General features: G+C 33.4%; 1 protein-coding gene across 15 annotated transcripts in view; it reads left to right on the top strand.

The window, feature by feature from the left end:
- ZNF644 (zinc finger protein 644) overlaps positions 1-18291 on the top strand; it is a 124990-nt gene extending 106699 nt beyond the window's left edge. For 8 of the 15 annotated variants that reach the window (XM_059926114.1, XM_059926131.1, XM_059926160.1 and 5 more), the window contains 3 exons: positions 1217-1339; positions 15740-15842; positions 16589-18291. In XM_059926114.1, the coding sequence (XP_059782097.1) occupies positions 1217-1339; positions 15740-15842; positions 16589-16781 (419 nt within the window). In that variant the 3' untranslated portion in view covers positions 16782-18291. The remainder of the gene's footprint in view (positions 1-1216; positions 1340-15739; positions 15843-16588) is intronic. The other 7 variants (XM_059926175.1, XM_059926187.1, XM_059926196.1 and 4 more) reach the window with 1 other exon arrangement.
- The last annotated feature ends 204 nt before the right edge of the window (positions 18292-18495 follow it).

The following is an 18495-nucleotide window of genomic DNA, read 5'->3' as shown; positions in this document are numbered from 1 at the left end:
CATACTTTATTTGGTATTGCTAAGTCTGGTTTATACTTTTAGACTAGAGAAATGTTGTGTCTGTATAGGTTTCTTTTGGAGGTTAAGAACGTTGAAGATAAATTTAGATGATCTCATAATTTTAGCACTGGGTTGAATGTATCTAAGGTAAAAGTAACTGGTCAATGGAGTAATAATGAATAAGATTACTGTAATGTTGGTTTGTTTACTTTGGGAAGACACTGGGATATTCCAAATATTTGTAATGCAGTGTTGATTTGAGGAAAGATTGCCTTGTATTTTAAGTGGTCTGAAAAACAATTTATCTTGTATGGGCTTCTGGTTAATAGGGCTCTTTCTTTTGTACAAAGAGAGTCTTTCAAAGATAACTTTTCAGCATTTTTCAGAGGGATAAAATGTAAGGAAGATGTGTCAGCTATGTTGGCCAAGATATAGTACACTTCAGAGAGGGAAAGCATATTTGTGGCTATCACAATAATGTTGAAGAAACCAATTGAAACATGTTGGGGGCGTGAGGGTTGTCTGAGAAGTTAGGAGTTTCTTATTGTTTCAGCATGTTTACTGTGATGACTAAGATGTTAGCTTGTTGATCATTTATTTAGCACAAAGATTTTAGCAAAATACTTCAAATCATTAACTTTCATTATTGATTGTGCATTCAGAGTGATGAACATAAAATGCCCTGAATAAAACGTTGTGTCTAACAGCTGTTCAGTGGTGTGTTTTACCACCTTTTCTCCCAGCCTTCATCAGAAAGCCTAATTTAGTATTGAGCCTTTTAAGGTTTTGTGGGTAAAACACTTTAATTACCACTTTGTCAACTAGACTTTTTAATTTTTTTTTTTATTGGTAATGTTGTAAACTTTGAAACTTCTCAACAGAACTGTGCTATTCAAATCACAGAATTGTATTTTAGGTTTAGGAAATGATCTGCGTAACACAGAAATCTGCAAGAAAGTGATAATAGGTATTAAATCCAGAGGAGCTCAGGGGTTCAAGACACTCCTCCTTCTACCTTTCCAAAGAGCATGGGTTGGCTCTAAATACTAACTACAAACTAATAATAGGTAACTTAATTTCCCCTCCTTATCTTAAGCTAATTCAATGAACGTTTTTTAAAACCATCTTTATTGTGGTACTTTTTTTCACGCTTTTACCTAAGAAAATTTCACTTTTTGAAGTGAGAACTGGATTATAGTTTTCTTTTGAATGATAGGTATGCCTGTGAAGCTTAGAACATGTGTGCATTGCAATACGACGTTTACAAGTGCTGTTAGCCTGTCCAACCACTTACGCGCTTATGCACGAAAGAAGAGTGCTGGACTTTTGACTGGTACAGGTATGTTTGAACAGATAACACAGCAAGTCTGTTTGATACAATACACTTTTTTTTCTCACCAGACTGGTGCTAGTTCAGATGATATTTATAGCTTTCTTTTGTAAGCAGCAGTGAGTCTGAATAAACATTAAATTTCAGCAACTTGTAAACTGTTGGATATAATTTTAAGCAAGTTATTCTTTTTCATTTAGCTCTTATGGCTTGATTTGAGGAAAAAGGTAACCTAATAGAGGTGTGGAACTTTTGAGTCTACATTATTCTTACTGATTTTTAAATTATACCATTTTTGATTTTTAAATTTATTTTTGTTAGTAGATTCTAGTAAGGCACCTCTCTTTGGTAAAAAAGATTGTAGTTCTAGCTTAGGGAAATGCTTTGTTAGGCAAATAAATTACAGTGAAATTTCAAATATGTAACTAAATTAGAAAAGTAAGCAAACTAATGAGTCTTCATTAGTCTATAGATCAACTTTTTGAAGGGGCAGGCCTTAATAATGGCCCGTGTTGGCAACTGAATAGATTTTTCTTTTAATGCCCCTAAACTATATTTAGGATTAATAAATATAACTGTGCACATAAATGTTAACATGCACATTTCTGTGTTATTTTTGGTTGGTTAGCCCAACCTTGCAGATACCTCTTCATACTGCTAGCTTGTGAAAATTTTATTAGCTTACTCATATGTAATACTGCTTCTTAAACCCTACAAAATGCCTTGCTCTTTTCATTTGTAGCCTTTCAAGCTACCCTGCTTTAGCAAATCCCATGTTTCACATCTTAAAATATTCTCTCTTTTCTAAATAGATCTACATAAAATTCTTTTGCCTAAAATTCTCCTTCCAATCTTTTTATTTCTCTTGCTCTTTTAGATCACTTCCTTCTGCTTTCTTCTAGTTGTTGTTTACCCAGCTTTTTTGTTCTTCCTCATGTCTTCCTATGGCTTACATCCAATACGTTCTTGCCACCAAAGAAACACTTGTATTCACACTAGTGTCTTTCTTTCTTCTGCTTCTTTGCTGTATCCTTTGACTTTATATATCGATAACCAAGGATGACTGCTGACCATTTATATTAAAAGGAGGGGAATAGAGTGAGTTTTACTTTACTGGATTAGTCCTCCTACTGTGACATTTCAGTTACTCCTGCCTTCATCAGTCTTGGAAGGTAATTGCAGACATTAGAGGCAGGGAGGCAGTGAAAATAAGAGACTGTAGAAACCGGAAATCATCATTATTGTTACCATAACCACTAACTTGTATTGAACACTTCTATGCGTCAGGCGCTATGCTATGCAGCTGACATGCATAACACTTAATCTTCACAACCACCATTTCAATTGTAAGTACTATATAATTCTTTGCATTTTATAGGAAACTAGAGCTTTAGAGAACTTAAGCAAGTTGTCCAAACTTATGCAGTTAATAGTAGCAAACTTGAAATTCAAATCAGGGCTGTCTTACCCCTAGATCTTTGTTTTTAGTCACTATTACCTACCACATACAGGATGAAAGCAATTGAAAATCCTAAGATGAAGTTGGGTTCAAGGTGAGGATCATTGTGGTGAAGAGTCTAATTTGAAAGAGCAAGGAGGGGAGAGTTCCCTGGTGGCCTGGTGGTTAGGATTCTAGGCTTTCACTCCTGTGGCCCAGGTTCAATCCCTGGTTGGGGAACTGAGATCCCGCAAGCTGTATGGCACGGCCAAAAAAAATTAAAAAGAAAGAAAGAAAAAAAAAGAAAGGGCAGGGACCCAAGAAATGGTTAGGGCTGTATTAGATTTCAGAGGACCTTAGAAAATGTTCCATTCTGACCATTTGGGCACATTACATAAATATTCAATAAGATAGCTCTCTCCAGTACAGATTTTGTAGTCCATTAAAAAAATGCCTTTATCTCATATGAAAATCCTTCAAAACATAGCATTAATTGCTTATAACTAACAGATAATGACCCTCCATTGACCAGGGGTGCATTCTCATGAACTCCTTATCATCTAAAAAGTTTCATTAGTTGGGGAAATAGTAATATAAGATGAATGGGGATACATTTTTATGGGCATCAGAAAAGGAGATGCTATGTTTAAAATGTTATTAAATACTAACCAAAATATCAGAAGTGTTAGGAAATATGAAGTGTGTGTTAGGCAGTCCTAGGGCAAAAAGAAGGGAAATGAAAAGCTGAAGAAAGTCTAGGGTGGTATTTTCCACAGCCCTTACTCACTTTTAAGAAACATAAAAATCACATGCTCCCTTGGAAATTCTGAAACTTTTCCCCTTGTTTTCAAAATCTTCTTGACCAGTAGAGCTACATAAAGGATATTTTTGCTGATTATTCATGGCAGTAAGAAGTTTTTATCAGCTTTATTGTTTTTTGTTATCCAAGTGGAGAATCTGTATTATATTTATAAACTCCAGATGCCTATTCTCTTCTTCCATATCAGTTTCACTGGTATAAAGCAATGGTCCCAACCTATTATCCAGGAGGTTTCCACTGGGTTTATAAGGGATTCATCAATTCATATGAGTAAAAGGCATTAGTTTTCAAGAATATGTAGATGCTGTTTTGATGACTAAAATACAAAATCATTTTTTAAAAAACTTACCTTAATCTAAATATATCACAAAACTGAGACAATATAAAGGGAAAATAAGTAGATCTAAAGCCTCTGTGCTCTTAGTTCAAGCAGATTTGATTCATGTGAATTGTTAATTATGTGGCCTACTTTGGAAGAAAAAGCTTAGATATCCCTTGATGAAATGGTAAAGGCCTGCTTGGTTACCTGTGATGGAATAAACTCCCAAGCCTTCTTAGAAACCACCAGTTCCTGCCCTCGTCTCTGGGAACTGGTGGCTTTTTGAGAAAGAGAAATATTCTAGCCAGCCTGAACAGAATGAAAAGGATGCCCCTCTGTTTCTCTAATATTTATTTACTTATGACTCAAATACTTCTAATGTGATGGTTCTCAATCTTTGGGGGGGTTACTGACCCTTTTGAGACTTTTACGAAAACTATGGGCCCCATCCCAGAAACACGCATTTATCATCCACAGATAAAAGGTTTTATATATGTAGGCATTACATATCCCTTGAAGTTTATCATCCATGGGGCCTTCCTCTGGTGGAAAACTAAGAAAGAGGAGATGCCAAATAAAAATGAAGTGTAAAGAACACAGAACTGGGATTCTGGAGCCCTAAGAAATCTTTCTCTTTTTTTTAAGAATTAGAAGATGCTTAAAATGCCAGAACTGTGTAACATCAAACTAATTTATATGGTCACAGATATAAATCCTAACTTAACTAAAAGGAAATAATGAAGAAAGTAGGAAAGTTTTAGAATTAAAGACATGGAAGAGGTAGCCATACTTGGAACAGAGTTCAATTGTCAAGAAAGAATAAACTTCACAGATTTAAATTTTGCCCAACGCTGACCTAGTTTATCATCCTTCGGGCAGGTTCAAATGAATTGTTTAATAATTTCCAAGTGCCTTCAGTTGTGGATAATCATTTATGAAGCTGTTTTACTGAGGTTTTTTTTTCAGTGGATTTTTATCTAAAGTGTCTAGTTCCAAAGGGATTACTTTATATCCTACATTGCAAATTCAAGACATACTTCTTATTCAAGAATTTATTCCAGTTAATATAGACTGCACTATTGGAAGACTTCTTTTTCAGGTTTTGTTCTCTTTGGATTGTCTTACATGCCCACACAGATTTCTTTTTCCTGGTTGATTCTTTATACAGTCTAATAAGAACATTATTAATTTTCATTAAAAATTAGAAATTTCATACAATTTATATTAAATGCTTTTGGACTTTTTATTTTAACTGCTGGCTTTTTTGTGTTTAATAATATTTTAATTAAATGATATCTTTTTCATACTGGCAGTATTAAGAAAACAGTATATTTACTAAGTTATTAATAGAGTGACGGAGTATAGTGCCTCTTTCACGAGTGTCCTGGATTGCACAATAAATTATAGGGTCACCCTGGTTATTAAAATTTTTAAATATTTAAAATTATTCAAGGCAAAGTGTATTCTATCAACTTAATCTGCAATCAGGAACAACAAAAAATATTTTGCAGTCAGAGTAGCAGTGAATTTTTAACAGGTAAAGAAAGGGAAATAATTGAAGTCCAAGTAGAGAGAATGCTGTGAAAGGAAATATATCAGTAAGTTGAATGCATGTTTGCACAGTGCTTTTCTGTGGTAACATAGCAATCTGTCATCTCCTAAAAAGAAAAAAAAATAACAGTGGTATTCAAGGTTTTTACTGGAATTCCATTTTACATCTTGACCTCGTATACAAACTCACATTCATACATATACACACTCACTTGTTCACTCATTCACTCACCTGAATTGAGTATGATGCACTCTGATATTTTCTATTTTATTCTTTTTCATTAAAAATAATAGTGGTCATGACCCAGTAAATTGATTTACTACCCACTAAGAAGTCACTACCCACAGATTGAAAACACTCCCCTTAAGTGTCTCTTTTAGAAACTGATACTGAGTAGAATCAACAATAGTAATAGTTTAGAAATCATAACACTCCTTCTGTGGCAGCAAGTGAATTTTCTTTACTCATTGTATTCAAATGTTTAACTATAGATCATATTTTTCAATCAACTGCTCACCTTTGGTATTTAAAGTAAATTGGAAATTTCTAGCTACTTAAAATTAATTCAGGACAAAATATTTTTACATATGCAAATATGTGGGAGGGGCTTCATTTAATTATCTTCAGAATACTTCCATGATAATATTTTGGAAGTAAAGCATGATGGTTGCTGTTCTACAACAACAGACTTGTCATTATAATTAAAGAATGAGTTTTCCAGTGAGAAAAAAATAATGTAAAGAAATTGATACTAGATCCTTTCAGTCAGTAACACTAATGCAATATATCTACATTCTTTTTTAGTGAAGTCATTGTTTTATTTTTCATACCATCCACTTTTAAGCAGAATAGTAGATTGTGTGTTACTTAATGGGATCTTTTGCCTGTTTTCAGCTTTAATGGTATAATTGGCCATAGGGGCCTGCAACAACAAGTGCTAATGAACATATAACACAGTGCCAGGTGCTGAGCGGGTATATAAAAGCCACTAGAAAAATAATTCTTTTATTGTAGAAAGTGCTGTAGGAATTCTTTCTGCTGTGAGGGAAAGAAAAAAATAGTATTGCAAAAGCTTTTCAAGGTGTATTACTTGTCCTTTCATGAGTATCTTCTGTGGTATCTTTTAAAATATTATAATATTGCATCTTCAAGAAACCACATCCTTTTATAGTGATTCATTCAACCTGAAAGAGTATAAGAAAATTTCAATCTTATTATGATTAAACTCTAATGGAGCAAACCAGCTTCTAATTAAACCAAATACCTGGATAATTCCTCCAGACTAGGCTGTATGAGGGATACATAATGAGATATGACCCTGTATTAAAGAACTTAGGAAAGCATTATTGGCAATACATACAAAACTATCAAAGTTAGAGAACTATGCAAGATACTATACACATTAATAGTATATTGACTGTATGTGCTCTAGGATTTCAAGTTGTTTGTTTTGTCTAGGCCTCCTTTCGAGGGGAGCTGGGAAATAAGTTGGGTTTGTTTTTTCCTGCTGCCTTTACTGTTTGTCTACTTGTTAAGTAGGCCTCAAAAAGAAAGAAAAAGAAAGAAAAGATAGCTCATGCTGATATGTTTCTTACAATGTTTAAAGTGGGAGGGAAAAATAAAAACAGTAGTCAAATAAAATTTCCATTCATTCAACAAAAGTTTTAGCTGTTTATTGTTGTACCAGGACTGTGCTAGCTCTGTGGCTATAAAGACCCTGCACTCCAGCTGCGTAAACTTAATGATGGTGATCTGTTAGGACAAGGACAAATGTACTGTTGCAGAAAGCTTTGTAAGGTTTCAGCTAGACCCTGAACGTGAAGGTTGAGTAGTTTTAAACAGAAGAAGAGATGAAGTAGGACATTCCAGGTAGAGAACAACATAATGTGGGATAAAGGGATGGAATTTGGAGTTCAAAAGGTGTTGGGAGAATCAGTTGTAGGTGTTTGGGAAGATGGTAACGCCGGAAAGGTGGGGTTGATGCTTTGAGTGCTTGCTAAAAAATTTAAGAAGTCATCGAAGAATTTTTTAAAATAAAGAAATGACGTGTTCAGATTTGTATTTGAAAAAGCTATTTCTCATAACACTGAAAGATGGGTTTCTGTAGTTTCTTGGCTATAACTTATCCTGTGGTACTATTCTTCTTTTTTTTTTACTGATGTGGTACTATTCTTCATTAAGAGTGTCTATCTGTATGTATTTATCTGCCCAGTAATGTGTGATTTATTCAGGATTAGCAAGGTAGTGAATGGTTCAAGTTGAGTAAATTTTCTGGGTAATGGAAGACTAGTGTCAAAGTTGATTTCATCCTAACCATTTTTATGGTAGTGTTTCTAAAATGTTATTCTTGGTTTTGCCTTGAGAAACAGTAGACTGAATATAATTTAATTATTTGAGTATTTAAAGTCACGCTTACGGATGCTAATTGTTGTATTATGCCAGCAAAAATTGGGCTATTTGCCCACAATACTGAAAAGCGATTGGCTGATTCATTCACTAATTCAACAAGCATTTTTTTCAGCTTCTTGGTGGTTTATGTATTATGCTAAGTATTACAGAGATAAATTGGAACTTACAATATGGTAGAAGCGCATATATGCATAACTAATACAAAACAAATTTTAAGTGCCAAATTATAAGTGTGCATGAAATACCGTGGAAGTTCAGATGAAGAGGAAGGTATTTTCAGCTACACCAGGGCCCAGCAAGGTTTTTGGAAGTAGAATCTGATTTGGACCTTGAAAGATAGTTAATTGAAATGGAGATTGGGGGTCAGGGGTGGGGAAGGAACATGCCTGGGAAGGAGCAACTTGGGACTGTGTGGAAAGTTTATTGAAAACACTAGGAAGTAGGAGATAAGGGAATAGAGTTGGACAGGTAAAGGACATAGAATGCTAGAATGCTAATCCATGATGCTGGAATTAACTTTGTAGGGAGGAGCCAGTAAAGGTTTTTTTTTTTTTTTTAAGAATTTGTGTGAAGCTTTTAAAACTGTTTTTTAAATAGAAGTTAAAGGAGTTGATGGGGAAGTGGAGAAATTGTAGATGAGGTCATTTTAGGAGTCCTGAACCAGGACAGTGGCAATAGGAATGTAAAGGAGGAATAGAAATGTCTGGATAATATTATGGAAGTTAAGTAAGCAGAACTTGGCAGATTAGTTAGAGGTAGAAGAATAAGAGGAAAGAGATGGAGATGGGTCAAAGTTTTAAACCTTGTTATTGGAAAGATGGTTGTACCAGTAGAGTTAATGAGTCTGCTGCTGGGGTGTTTGGTAAGAGAACGGTGGGCTTCATTACTTCTCTGGCTGTCATTTATCTAGCAACACAACATCATCTAGGTATCTACTGTTAACAAAGCAAACAATCACACTTACTCAATCAGTAAGTTTGTTTTTGGGAGAATGGAGCCTAAGAGTTTTGTACTATTGTAGCATAAAATATTTACATTTTATGATGCCTGCTTTTGCTGGTCATCGGTTATACAACTTAGGAATTCTATTTGATAATCTTTTTTGACCAATATTTTGTTTTTCATAAAAGTCTTAACTAGTCCGCTAGCGTTCCTGTTGGTTCTGTTACTTACCAATTTTCAAGTTTTGTTTTGTTTTTTTAACAATTGACTTAATCTGGATATTTATGTTTGAATTTTTTTAACTTGTCTAATATCTTTACATCCTTAGTTGTAGTGTTGTGTTTGTTATGATTTATGTTCTGACATGAATCTCTTGAATGCTGTTTATAATCTGGATTAAAATTTAGTAGATTTTACAATAAAAAAGTATGTTCCTGGCCAGACCTAAACTGTAGGCAGATCTACTTCAAGTGACTTTATGGAAATAATAAAATAATACACAGATTTTCTCTTTTGGAGGTTAGGGCAAGAGGATGGCTTGCTGGAGACTGGTGGTCCCTCACTTAAGTAAGAAGTGGAAAAGTAGGATTTACTGTTTTTTTGTTGTGTCTGGAGTTTGAGGAATAAGGTTAATTCTTGCTGTCCCAGTGTTTAAAGTATATATTTAATTGTGGCCTTAGCTGGAAGTTAGCTAAACCAGAAATTACCTAGTCAACACCGTGTTTGTTAATAGTTCGGATTTTGGCTGGAATGTAAAAAAATACTTCAGAATTATAAAAAGCCAAATCAGATCTATTGGGATTATAGATTTGTGATATTTAGATTTACTCTTATGATTATTATGAACTCTATCTAATTTAAGTTGAACATGATTATATTAAAGATAATTTAACAAATGTTTAGGTAAGGTCATTTCCTTACTTAACTAATTTTGTATAGGAACAATCATTTACTTCTACTAAATATGAAGTGGTAATTTGGAAATACTGACACTTTTAGAGGGCAGGGAGTGTGACTATATTCAGGTGATTCTAAACAAATGTGATTTAGAGCAGATTTGCCATTATGTATTTTAATGTTTATTCCAATTTTAGATATGTCTTCATCTTAGAAAAGTGGTTGATATTAAATGCCTATTGTGTTTAGTAAAACAACATGCAAATCCAACCTACCTTAAGGAGAAATTTTAAGTTTTTTTTTTTCTCACCTGATACCACAGGTACCTGTTAACTCTTAATTGAACAATAAACAACTTGTACCTGGGGGATTGTTAGTTTTTAGCTTTTTGCAACCTAAAAAAACTAGTCTGCCTCCAATTTCTGTTTATAAAAATGTGTGATAAAGTTTCATATTTATGTTTAGCTTTTCCCTTCACATTGATAATGCTCAAAGTATCATTTTACTAATCATTCCCTCTACTTTGAAATAGCAGAGGCTTCTAGACATTGAATGTATCGATATGTACTTTTTCTTGTCCCAAGTAGATAACTTTCTCTGAACCAAGCACATAAAGCTGTTGCTACCCTTAATACAACCTCCTACTTTGTAGGGCAAACTCAAGCTACCTGACTCCTCTAGACTAATATTAAGCCATCAACTTAATACTTACAGCAAAGGAAATCTGCTTTTCAAATATTTTTCACTTCATCCTGTTCCAGGTAGAATGTTAAATCATGCTATACCTAATTAACTTTGCCATAATTGCCCTGTGATTCTAGGTTAGTTACTGTTTTTAGTTATTGAGAATGGAAACTCCAAAAATAATGAAAGTAACAGGGTACTAAAAAAAAATCGAATTTTAGAGTGAAAATATCAAGGGAAAATGATGGTGAAAATATGCTTCTGAGGTTGTTAGTTGTGTATCTATATGTTTAATTCTGATTGGAAGGGGAACATTGCTTTCATAACAATAAACTACTTAAACTGCTTTATGTGTCCATCTTGGGAAAAATGACTGGTTTGATTATGGCAGTGTAGGTAGGAATGAAGAGCTGGTGTTGGGAGTAGGGACGTCCTTTCCATTTTTAATGGGCTATATAGAGAGTGGGATTTAACAATTTTTCTCTTAATAGGTATTTTTTTTTATGGGCCAAGAGATTAAGAGGTGGAACTGAGGGCAGCCTTTCTCATTTAGGGTAGTTGTTACTCAGGACCCAGAGCTGGCTACATAATTTGCAGGATCCAGTGCAAAATGAAAATACAGCGCCTCATGTTCAAAAATTATTAGGAATATCAAGACTGCAGCAGCAGAGCATTAGACAGAGTATGGGATGCTGTAAGACCGCACAGATCGAACACTCACGAAGTCTGTCTTGCAGGCGCTTTTTGCAAAGAGGAAAGTATACACTGAAGAACAAAGAATTTAGCTTCTCAACAAATGGCTTCCCCAAACCCACATCCCTATTTTATACAAGCTAACATGTTTCTCCTCACCCCCTTAGTTGGGGCTGAGGGAAAGAAAATGCCGTTGGCAGTCTTTTATATGCTTGCGGCTTATGAACCTTGAAGGATAATGGCAGCAACTAGAATTGAGTTTGTTTATCCATCTCATACTTCTGCACCCCTTGGGACACATGCATCCTCTTCCTACCTCGCCACTGGGACCACCGTCTCCATCACCAGCTTGTTAATGGTGGTAGGAATGTTGGCTTATCTGTTTATGTCATTTTTATCGCTACTGTTTTCCTGAATGAGCTCATAGCTACAATTGCATGCCCACCTTATACAGGCCAACTAGATGGAGAAGAAATTTTCTTCCCTCTAGTAGGGCTATAGCATGCCTCTTACTTTGGATGTGTATAATCTGGCCATTATATTAAGTTTGACTTTACCCTAAATATGCCAACAACCAGTTAGGAACAAAACAGATGAAATAGGGCTTTTGACTAAACGGGCAGGGAAGGGTGATTGCAAATAACAATATTTTGGTGGTGAATGTTAATTTAGTTATGATGTTAGTTCTTTACCATAGAGGCTTCAGATGTTTTTAAGAAATAAATCTCCATTCTTTGAGGTCATTTGTGTAGTGAATTAAAAAGAAAATGAAATTCATTGAAGCAGTTATTGTATATAATGGGCAGAAAGGTGCAAGTGGCAAAAGGACTTATGTTAGAGCCCAAAGTAAATTACTTTTCTTCTATGTATAAAACTAATGTCTCAGAAAGCAGATTTGAGTTTGTATCTGTCTTATTATTTATTGATTGCTTTTTGCTGATCCAGTTTAGTTCTTTAGGCACAATTGTTGTTTTGTTGTTGTTGTTGTATTTTGTAGCATAGCAGTATGATGTTCTTTTTGAGGGCTCATAAGTCTGCTGTATTTCTGTCTCATTCCTATTTGATCAAAACAGCTGTTTTACTGAAAGGTGTATTCTGAAAAAATTTTTATATGACCTTACAGCTCAGCTCAATTCATTCTTCTTACAAGTAAAATATTACTACCAGTAGCAATGTAGATCTTTTATAAATCAGATAACTGCAGAGGGTTTTTTTTTATATAGTCTTCTGGTTAAAATTGATCACTTTAAACATTTCCTGCCACCCTAAATAGGAAAATTTGAGTAACTGGGCTTATTCATTTCTAAAGAAGTACTTATACTCAAGGAGAAGAAAATTAAGAATTTCTAAAACTATTCTAGTATTTTTTGTAAATTTCAAGTATAGAAACAATGTTAGATTTAAAATACTTTGGAACAGAAAAACGGTATGTGTGTGTTTTGATTTTTGACAGTACCAATAAGTGCAAATAAAATTCTGTTGTAAAGAAAGACTTTGTATAAAGTTACCTATTTGAAAGATTATTCATATAAACAACTTCAATAAACCTTAGGCTATTTGTCAGAAATATTGATGAGCCGCATTATACTAAAACTGACTGTGTTAGTGATGTTGTCTTTAATGTTCTAACAATTCCTGGTACAGTCCAGAATAAAACTGCTTTTCCCTCTAGAGACAATAAAATCTGTTAAATGAGAACATTTGTATAATAGACATGTTTGTACATCATCTTTTTCATTTAGTGGAACATTTTGTGTAAATCATCTTTTTCATGTAGAGATTACCATATAGATGTCCCCTTTGTGTGCATGTTAATAATATGTTAAATATTCTTTTTTTTTTTTTTTTTTTTTTTTTACAGATTTTTCTAAAATTTTGGGCAGTATTGTAGGGATGATGGTTGGATGTTGATATTAGAAAAAATTATTCCTGTCAAATGTATTCATATTTTACTTCCTAAAATAAATGACATTTCAGGGGATAAGAAATTTTAAAGTGATGATGGAGATATTAAGACACAGAGATACTTATGTGTAATTACCAGAGGTCCCTGGTTTTTAATATCTTAACTTTATGGACAAGTATCCAAGGATTCCCAGTTCATGTGATTCCCTAAACTTACGTGGAACTCTGGATATTGGAGATTCTCAATCATATGCTGACGGAGTTGTCCTACTTTCCAAAGTCATAATACCTTCAAATATTAATTACTACAAAAACTATGGTATTCTCACTTAAAATTTAGATCTGATCATTCATAAAAACAGCCATAAACTTCAGAGTTTCTAGAGTTTTATAGCATCAAAAGTCAGAAAAAAATTTTTTCCCTCTATTAAAGTCAAAAACATTTCTATACCTCTGAGTAAACATTTCCAGTTCCATTTTTTAAAGTATCACAGCATCTAAATGTAACTTAAATGCTTTGTAACTGATAAAACATTCTTTTGCATGCTTCCCCATCACCCTCTGTCCTCCCTCAATTTGCTTTACACACCTAACATTAGCATTCTGTGAACAAATATTTAAAGGATCGTTACAATGTATTTTATTTGTATCCTACAGTAATTTATTTACATTTTAAAAGGAAATTTGAATACAGTGTGGCAATTTTGACAACCAGCAAGCTCATCAAAGTAAGATTCTATCTGTAATCTCATGATGTACCAAATGCTTGCTCTGTTCCACGTAACAGAGACAGGGATTGTGTGTAGTTTACCTTATAGATAGGGAAAGAGTAGCTGACATCTAGTAGCACATAGCCCTTTGAGTTCCTTAAACTCTTTACTTCTAGTATATGAATTTCTTTAAAATTCACCTAAATTCAAATTGCTCACCAAAGCAACTAGGAAAAAGAAAGTGCTGAGTACAGAGTATGCGTTACCTCGTTCTTCCTACTGGTTATGAAGAACCTAGTTTCTACACAGAAGCTAGACTGGCCAAGTGAAGAATTTAAGTGTGACTGCTAGCAACATATTCATTTAAACAAATGATACAGAAGTGTTCTACAGGAACTATAGTGTATATTACATAGCGGTAGAACAGATTTCTGTTCATATGCTGTCTAAATGTCAAAGGTTAAATTGCTGGGTTTTTCTTTATTTTTCACTCCAGAAGTATTTGTTGAGTTCCTACTATGTGCCAGACTCTTGAATGAGCTAACTAATGAGAACCTTGTAAGATTTTTCTGTTCCAGATTTTGGTGTTTAACTTTGAAGTAGCCATTCTTTAATACTTAACTTGACTTCCTATATAGTTCTTTACTTATTAGATTCTTCTTCTGAGGATAAACAGAGAAAGACTGTAAGACCTAGATTTTACTTTTAAAGAGGCAGGTGACAGGAAGGGAAAAACAGTGGCTTGAATGAGATTTAGGCTTCTCATGGTTTTTAATTTTCTATATGACATTTCTGTTAGCATTGCCACTTGACTACTGTAAGAAACTATGTTTATTGGTTTTATAATAGTAGCATCTATTCTTTTGGAACCCAGACTTCAAACAATTCATTTCACACAATCATTGAGTAGCTAGTTCCTATTCTCTCTTACCTAGAATTTTTCCAGGGGATTTCATGTGACGGGTTAACAGAAGAAAAGCCATTTGGACAACTCTTCTGTCACATTTGTTTCCCTCCCCCTTGGATCCCTAGAGATAAATTCTTACCATCTCTTCCTGCTAATTGACCAGCAGCACCCTGGAATACTATCATCCCTTTGTCTAAAGGAATGGCGTAGTTTTATTCAAAGAATAAAATGTTATGTCCTGTCTATTCCTACCTATAAAAAATACCTTTTTTCTTTGTTAAATTAGATTTTTTTTTGTAATAAATGATTGAAGGAAAAGTCAAGTAACAGAAAAATTTCAAGAACAGTTAGCACTAGAATTTTGATCCACTTTAACATAAAAATCTTTTTTTCCCCTTTTTAATCACATTTTTAAAATAAGCTATAGGAGAAAATATAAAATAAAAAAAACGTAACAAATAGCATTTAACTTCTGGTCCATTTATGAACTTATGTGAGGGAATCTGGATCTGCATTTGTTTTCTAGTAAAATAAAACATGTGTTTGTGTATGCAATACAGATTGAGTTTAAAAATGAAAGTTGAGCATTGTTTGCCCTTTCAAATGTAGGGCTAGCATATAATTTTAAGAGCTATTTATTATTATAAAATTCAAAGTGAATTGGTATATAAAATTGATTCTTCATTGAACTTTTTACTGTTTTCAAAGCATGTGAGATCTGATTAATGGAGAAGTAATCAAATGCATACTTAATGATCTCACATAAAAGGTTATAGTTTTCCTGGAAATAAGATTTAACCAGATGTTAATGTATATATATAATCATAAGAGGAAAGATTACATTGCTGTAATAATTGACCAATTTAGTAATTTCAAGTTATTTTAGTTACATTTTCTCAGTTCTAGTTTGATATGGTAAAGCATTATTTGAAAAAGGAGTACAGGAAGAGTGTATGCTGATAATATTACTGCTGTTAGAGAACCAGCTGCAAGTTAGTGCATGCTTTAGGGAATACAAATGAATACAGACTTTTTCTAACTTGATTTAGACGGTCTGACCTCCCTAGAAGTATAGTATGTATATATACTTGGAATATATAAGAAATGTTAAGTCTTTTTCTTCCCTTTTTTAGCTTTAGATTGTAAACAAAAGAAATCAAGGTCAAGATCCGGAAGCAAGAAGAAAATGCTAACATTACCTCATGGTGCTGACGAGGTTTACATTCTCCGATGCAGGTATATGCCTATATTGCCAAATCTGCTCAGTTTCTTCAGATTTTGCTTTGAGACATATTAGCTATTTTATTCGGGATTTTTAGTTTGTGGCAGAAGGTGCATTCTCAAAAATCAAGTAACAAATGAACTTTTGGAGACAAACTTAAAATCTTATATGGCTCATAATATGCTATACTTCAACAACTAATGAATCAAGGTTTTTACATTAGCTAAGATACTGTGATTTGTAAAAGTGCTTTTGTTTTTGTTGTGTTTTATTTGTGTGGTTTGTTTGGTTTAATCTGATATTTTTTTAATTGTCTTGAGTTCCTGCTTATTGGGAATATATTTTCTCTCCACTCATACTTCTAAGTGTAGCTATACAAACTCATTCATACCTTCCATACTCATCTTCATGCAGTTTAAGGAATTCTGAATTGGGGAGTGGTCTTTTGAAAAGAATAGTGCATTTTGGAATTAAGAGTTGTTTTAAATATATTAAGATGTGTAGATATTAAGACCTTTTAATTAATTTTAACCTAATAGTAATGTTCCCATCTCTACAAATATTAGTGGAGTTATTATGAATTGGCAGTTTTGATATTGTATTAAATCATTTTGACTTTATAGGTGTTTAGAAACTATTGTCAAGTACTATCTCCATTATAGAGTAAAGTTTGCTCCTGTGTTTATGGATTTTGTGGGAATTGGTTTCAAGTAAAGGGAATTGGTCATGTTAAGAGAACTGTTATCAACTTCTTCTCTAGGTTTTGTGGCCTAGTCTTTCGTGGACCATTGTCTGTTCAGGAAGACTGGATTAAGCACTTACAACGACACATTGTAAACGCTAATCTTCCACGGACTGGAGCTGGCATGGTGGAAGTCACATCACTACTCAAAAAGCCTGCCTCCATTACAGAAACTTCATTTTCTCTACTAATGGCAGAAGCAGCTTCATAGAACAAGAAAACCTTTTAAATAGCAGATTTGAATTGGATGTAAATTTGAAATTCTTTGTCTTTTTTTTAAAGCCACATTAAATTATCCGTTTATAAATACTAAAGCAGGAAAATGGGGAAAAGTGAATGACAGTGACATCAGAGCAAATTGAGTGCTTCAAACAGTAAGTAGTCTCTATATTTTGTATAGGATGGGAGATGTGTTTCTGAGGTTTACTACGTCTTGTCAGTTAACTGTGTTCACTCAATGATAGATCAGTACACGTAAGCAGTCATTAATAAACTGTTGCACATGGATACTTAGACAGACTTATTGGAAAATTATGTTTTCTGCAGTGTTACCAGAATCAAGGTTCTGTTTATTCCCCACAAGACTTGCATTGAAAATTAAGATATTATATTTTGTTTGTATATATTTAGTGTTTTGTATAATACCAGGAACCGCTAACTAAATTTACTCAACTTAGGGCATTAAATATCATGTACTTCATAGTTTGAGACTGTTCACTCAAATAGGGCAGAGTACTATTCTATCTAGATGTGTAAGTGTTTTTTTAAAATCACATGGAACGGTTTTTTTTATACTAAAAAGTGGAGGGAGATTTGTTTAAACAAGTATTTCTAAAAGAAATATGTACATAGTCCTGGAAATTATTCGTGGTAAGGAAATATTCTTTACTCCAGTTGCATTTCTCAGACAATAAAGTGGTGCATCCATGCTACCTCCTACTTTGTCAACAAAGATGCTATTTACCCTTTACATTTTTGTATCATAATAGATTTTAAAAATCTAATGTTCTTTATTGCAAGACATCCTTTTGTTAACAGATTTGTTTCTTTTTAATGTTTTACCTAAAATTTGACATGCTTACAGGACAGGTTTGCCTCTTACTTTATTTAACATTGTAGAAATGTAATTAATAAACAATGCTCACTACACAGTTTAGAATAGGCTTTCTCATTTATATTCTCCTCCAAATTTGATCAGTTAGCAAAACTTAATACACCAATTGAAATATTTCTACATATGATGAGAATGTTTACAATTTAAATTTTAGAACTCGTTTTGGATGTGATTATATGTACGAAAATCATGTAACACTATGCTGATGCTAAGAACCGACATAATGGAATTACTGAAATAAATGTGCTGTGAGGAATGGAAAATATGGTGCAGATGTCTTGGTCATGATCAATTGTGATTCTCCTTTTAAACGCTTTCCAAAAGCAAATTAATGCTTTTAATCTGAAATTAGATTCCTTTACAAACAACAGTTTTTGTATGCAAGCACCATTTCATTTTATTTCATGTAGTATGGCTAATACTATAGTTGAAACAAGGATATGCATTGATACTTTTCTTCGTATGTAAATAAAGTTAAAAGCAGTTAAAATAAGGAGTATTTTGGTAGAGTATATACATACCTCACTGCCAGTGAAATTGCTTTCCTATGGTATATCTCCTTACCAGAAAAATCTCTAAATAAAAAAAGACTTAAAGAAAATTATAATGTCTATAGTGTGAAACATTTCTTATTTTTATCACTGGTGGAAATGGTCCACTTGAAGTTGTGTTTCATTTGATTTATGTTGTTTATACTTAGCAGGTTACTTTATTCACGTACTTTATATGTAAAATTAGGAAATTGGACGAAATGGATCATTCGCAACCAATGGTCTCCTGATCCCTGGGTTACTAGATAAGGGAAAAGTAC

This window comes from Balaenoptera ricei, chromosome 1 (genome assembly GCF_028023285.1).
Source record: "Balaenoptera ricei isolate mBalRic1 chromosome 1, mBalRic1.hap2, whole genome shotgun sequence".
NCBI lineage: Eukaryota > Metazoa > Chordata > Mammalia > Artiodactyla > Balaenopteridae > Balaenoptera > Balaenoptera ricei.
This window is presented reverse-complemented; position numbering and strand designations above follow the sequence as displayed.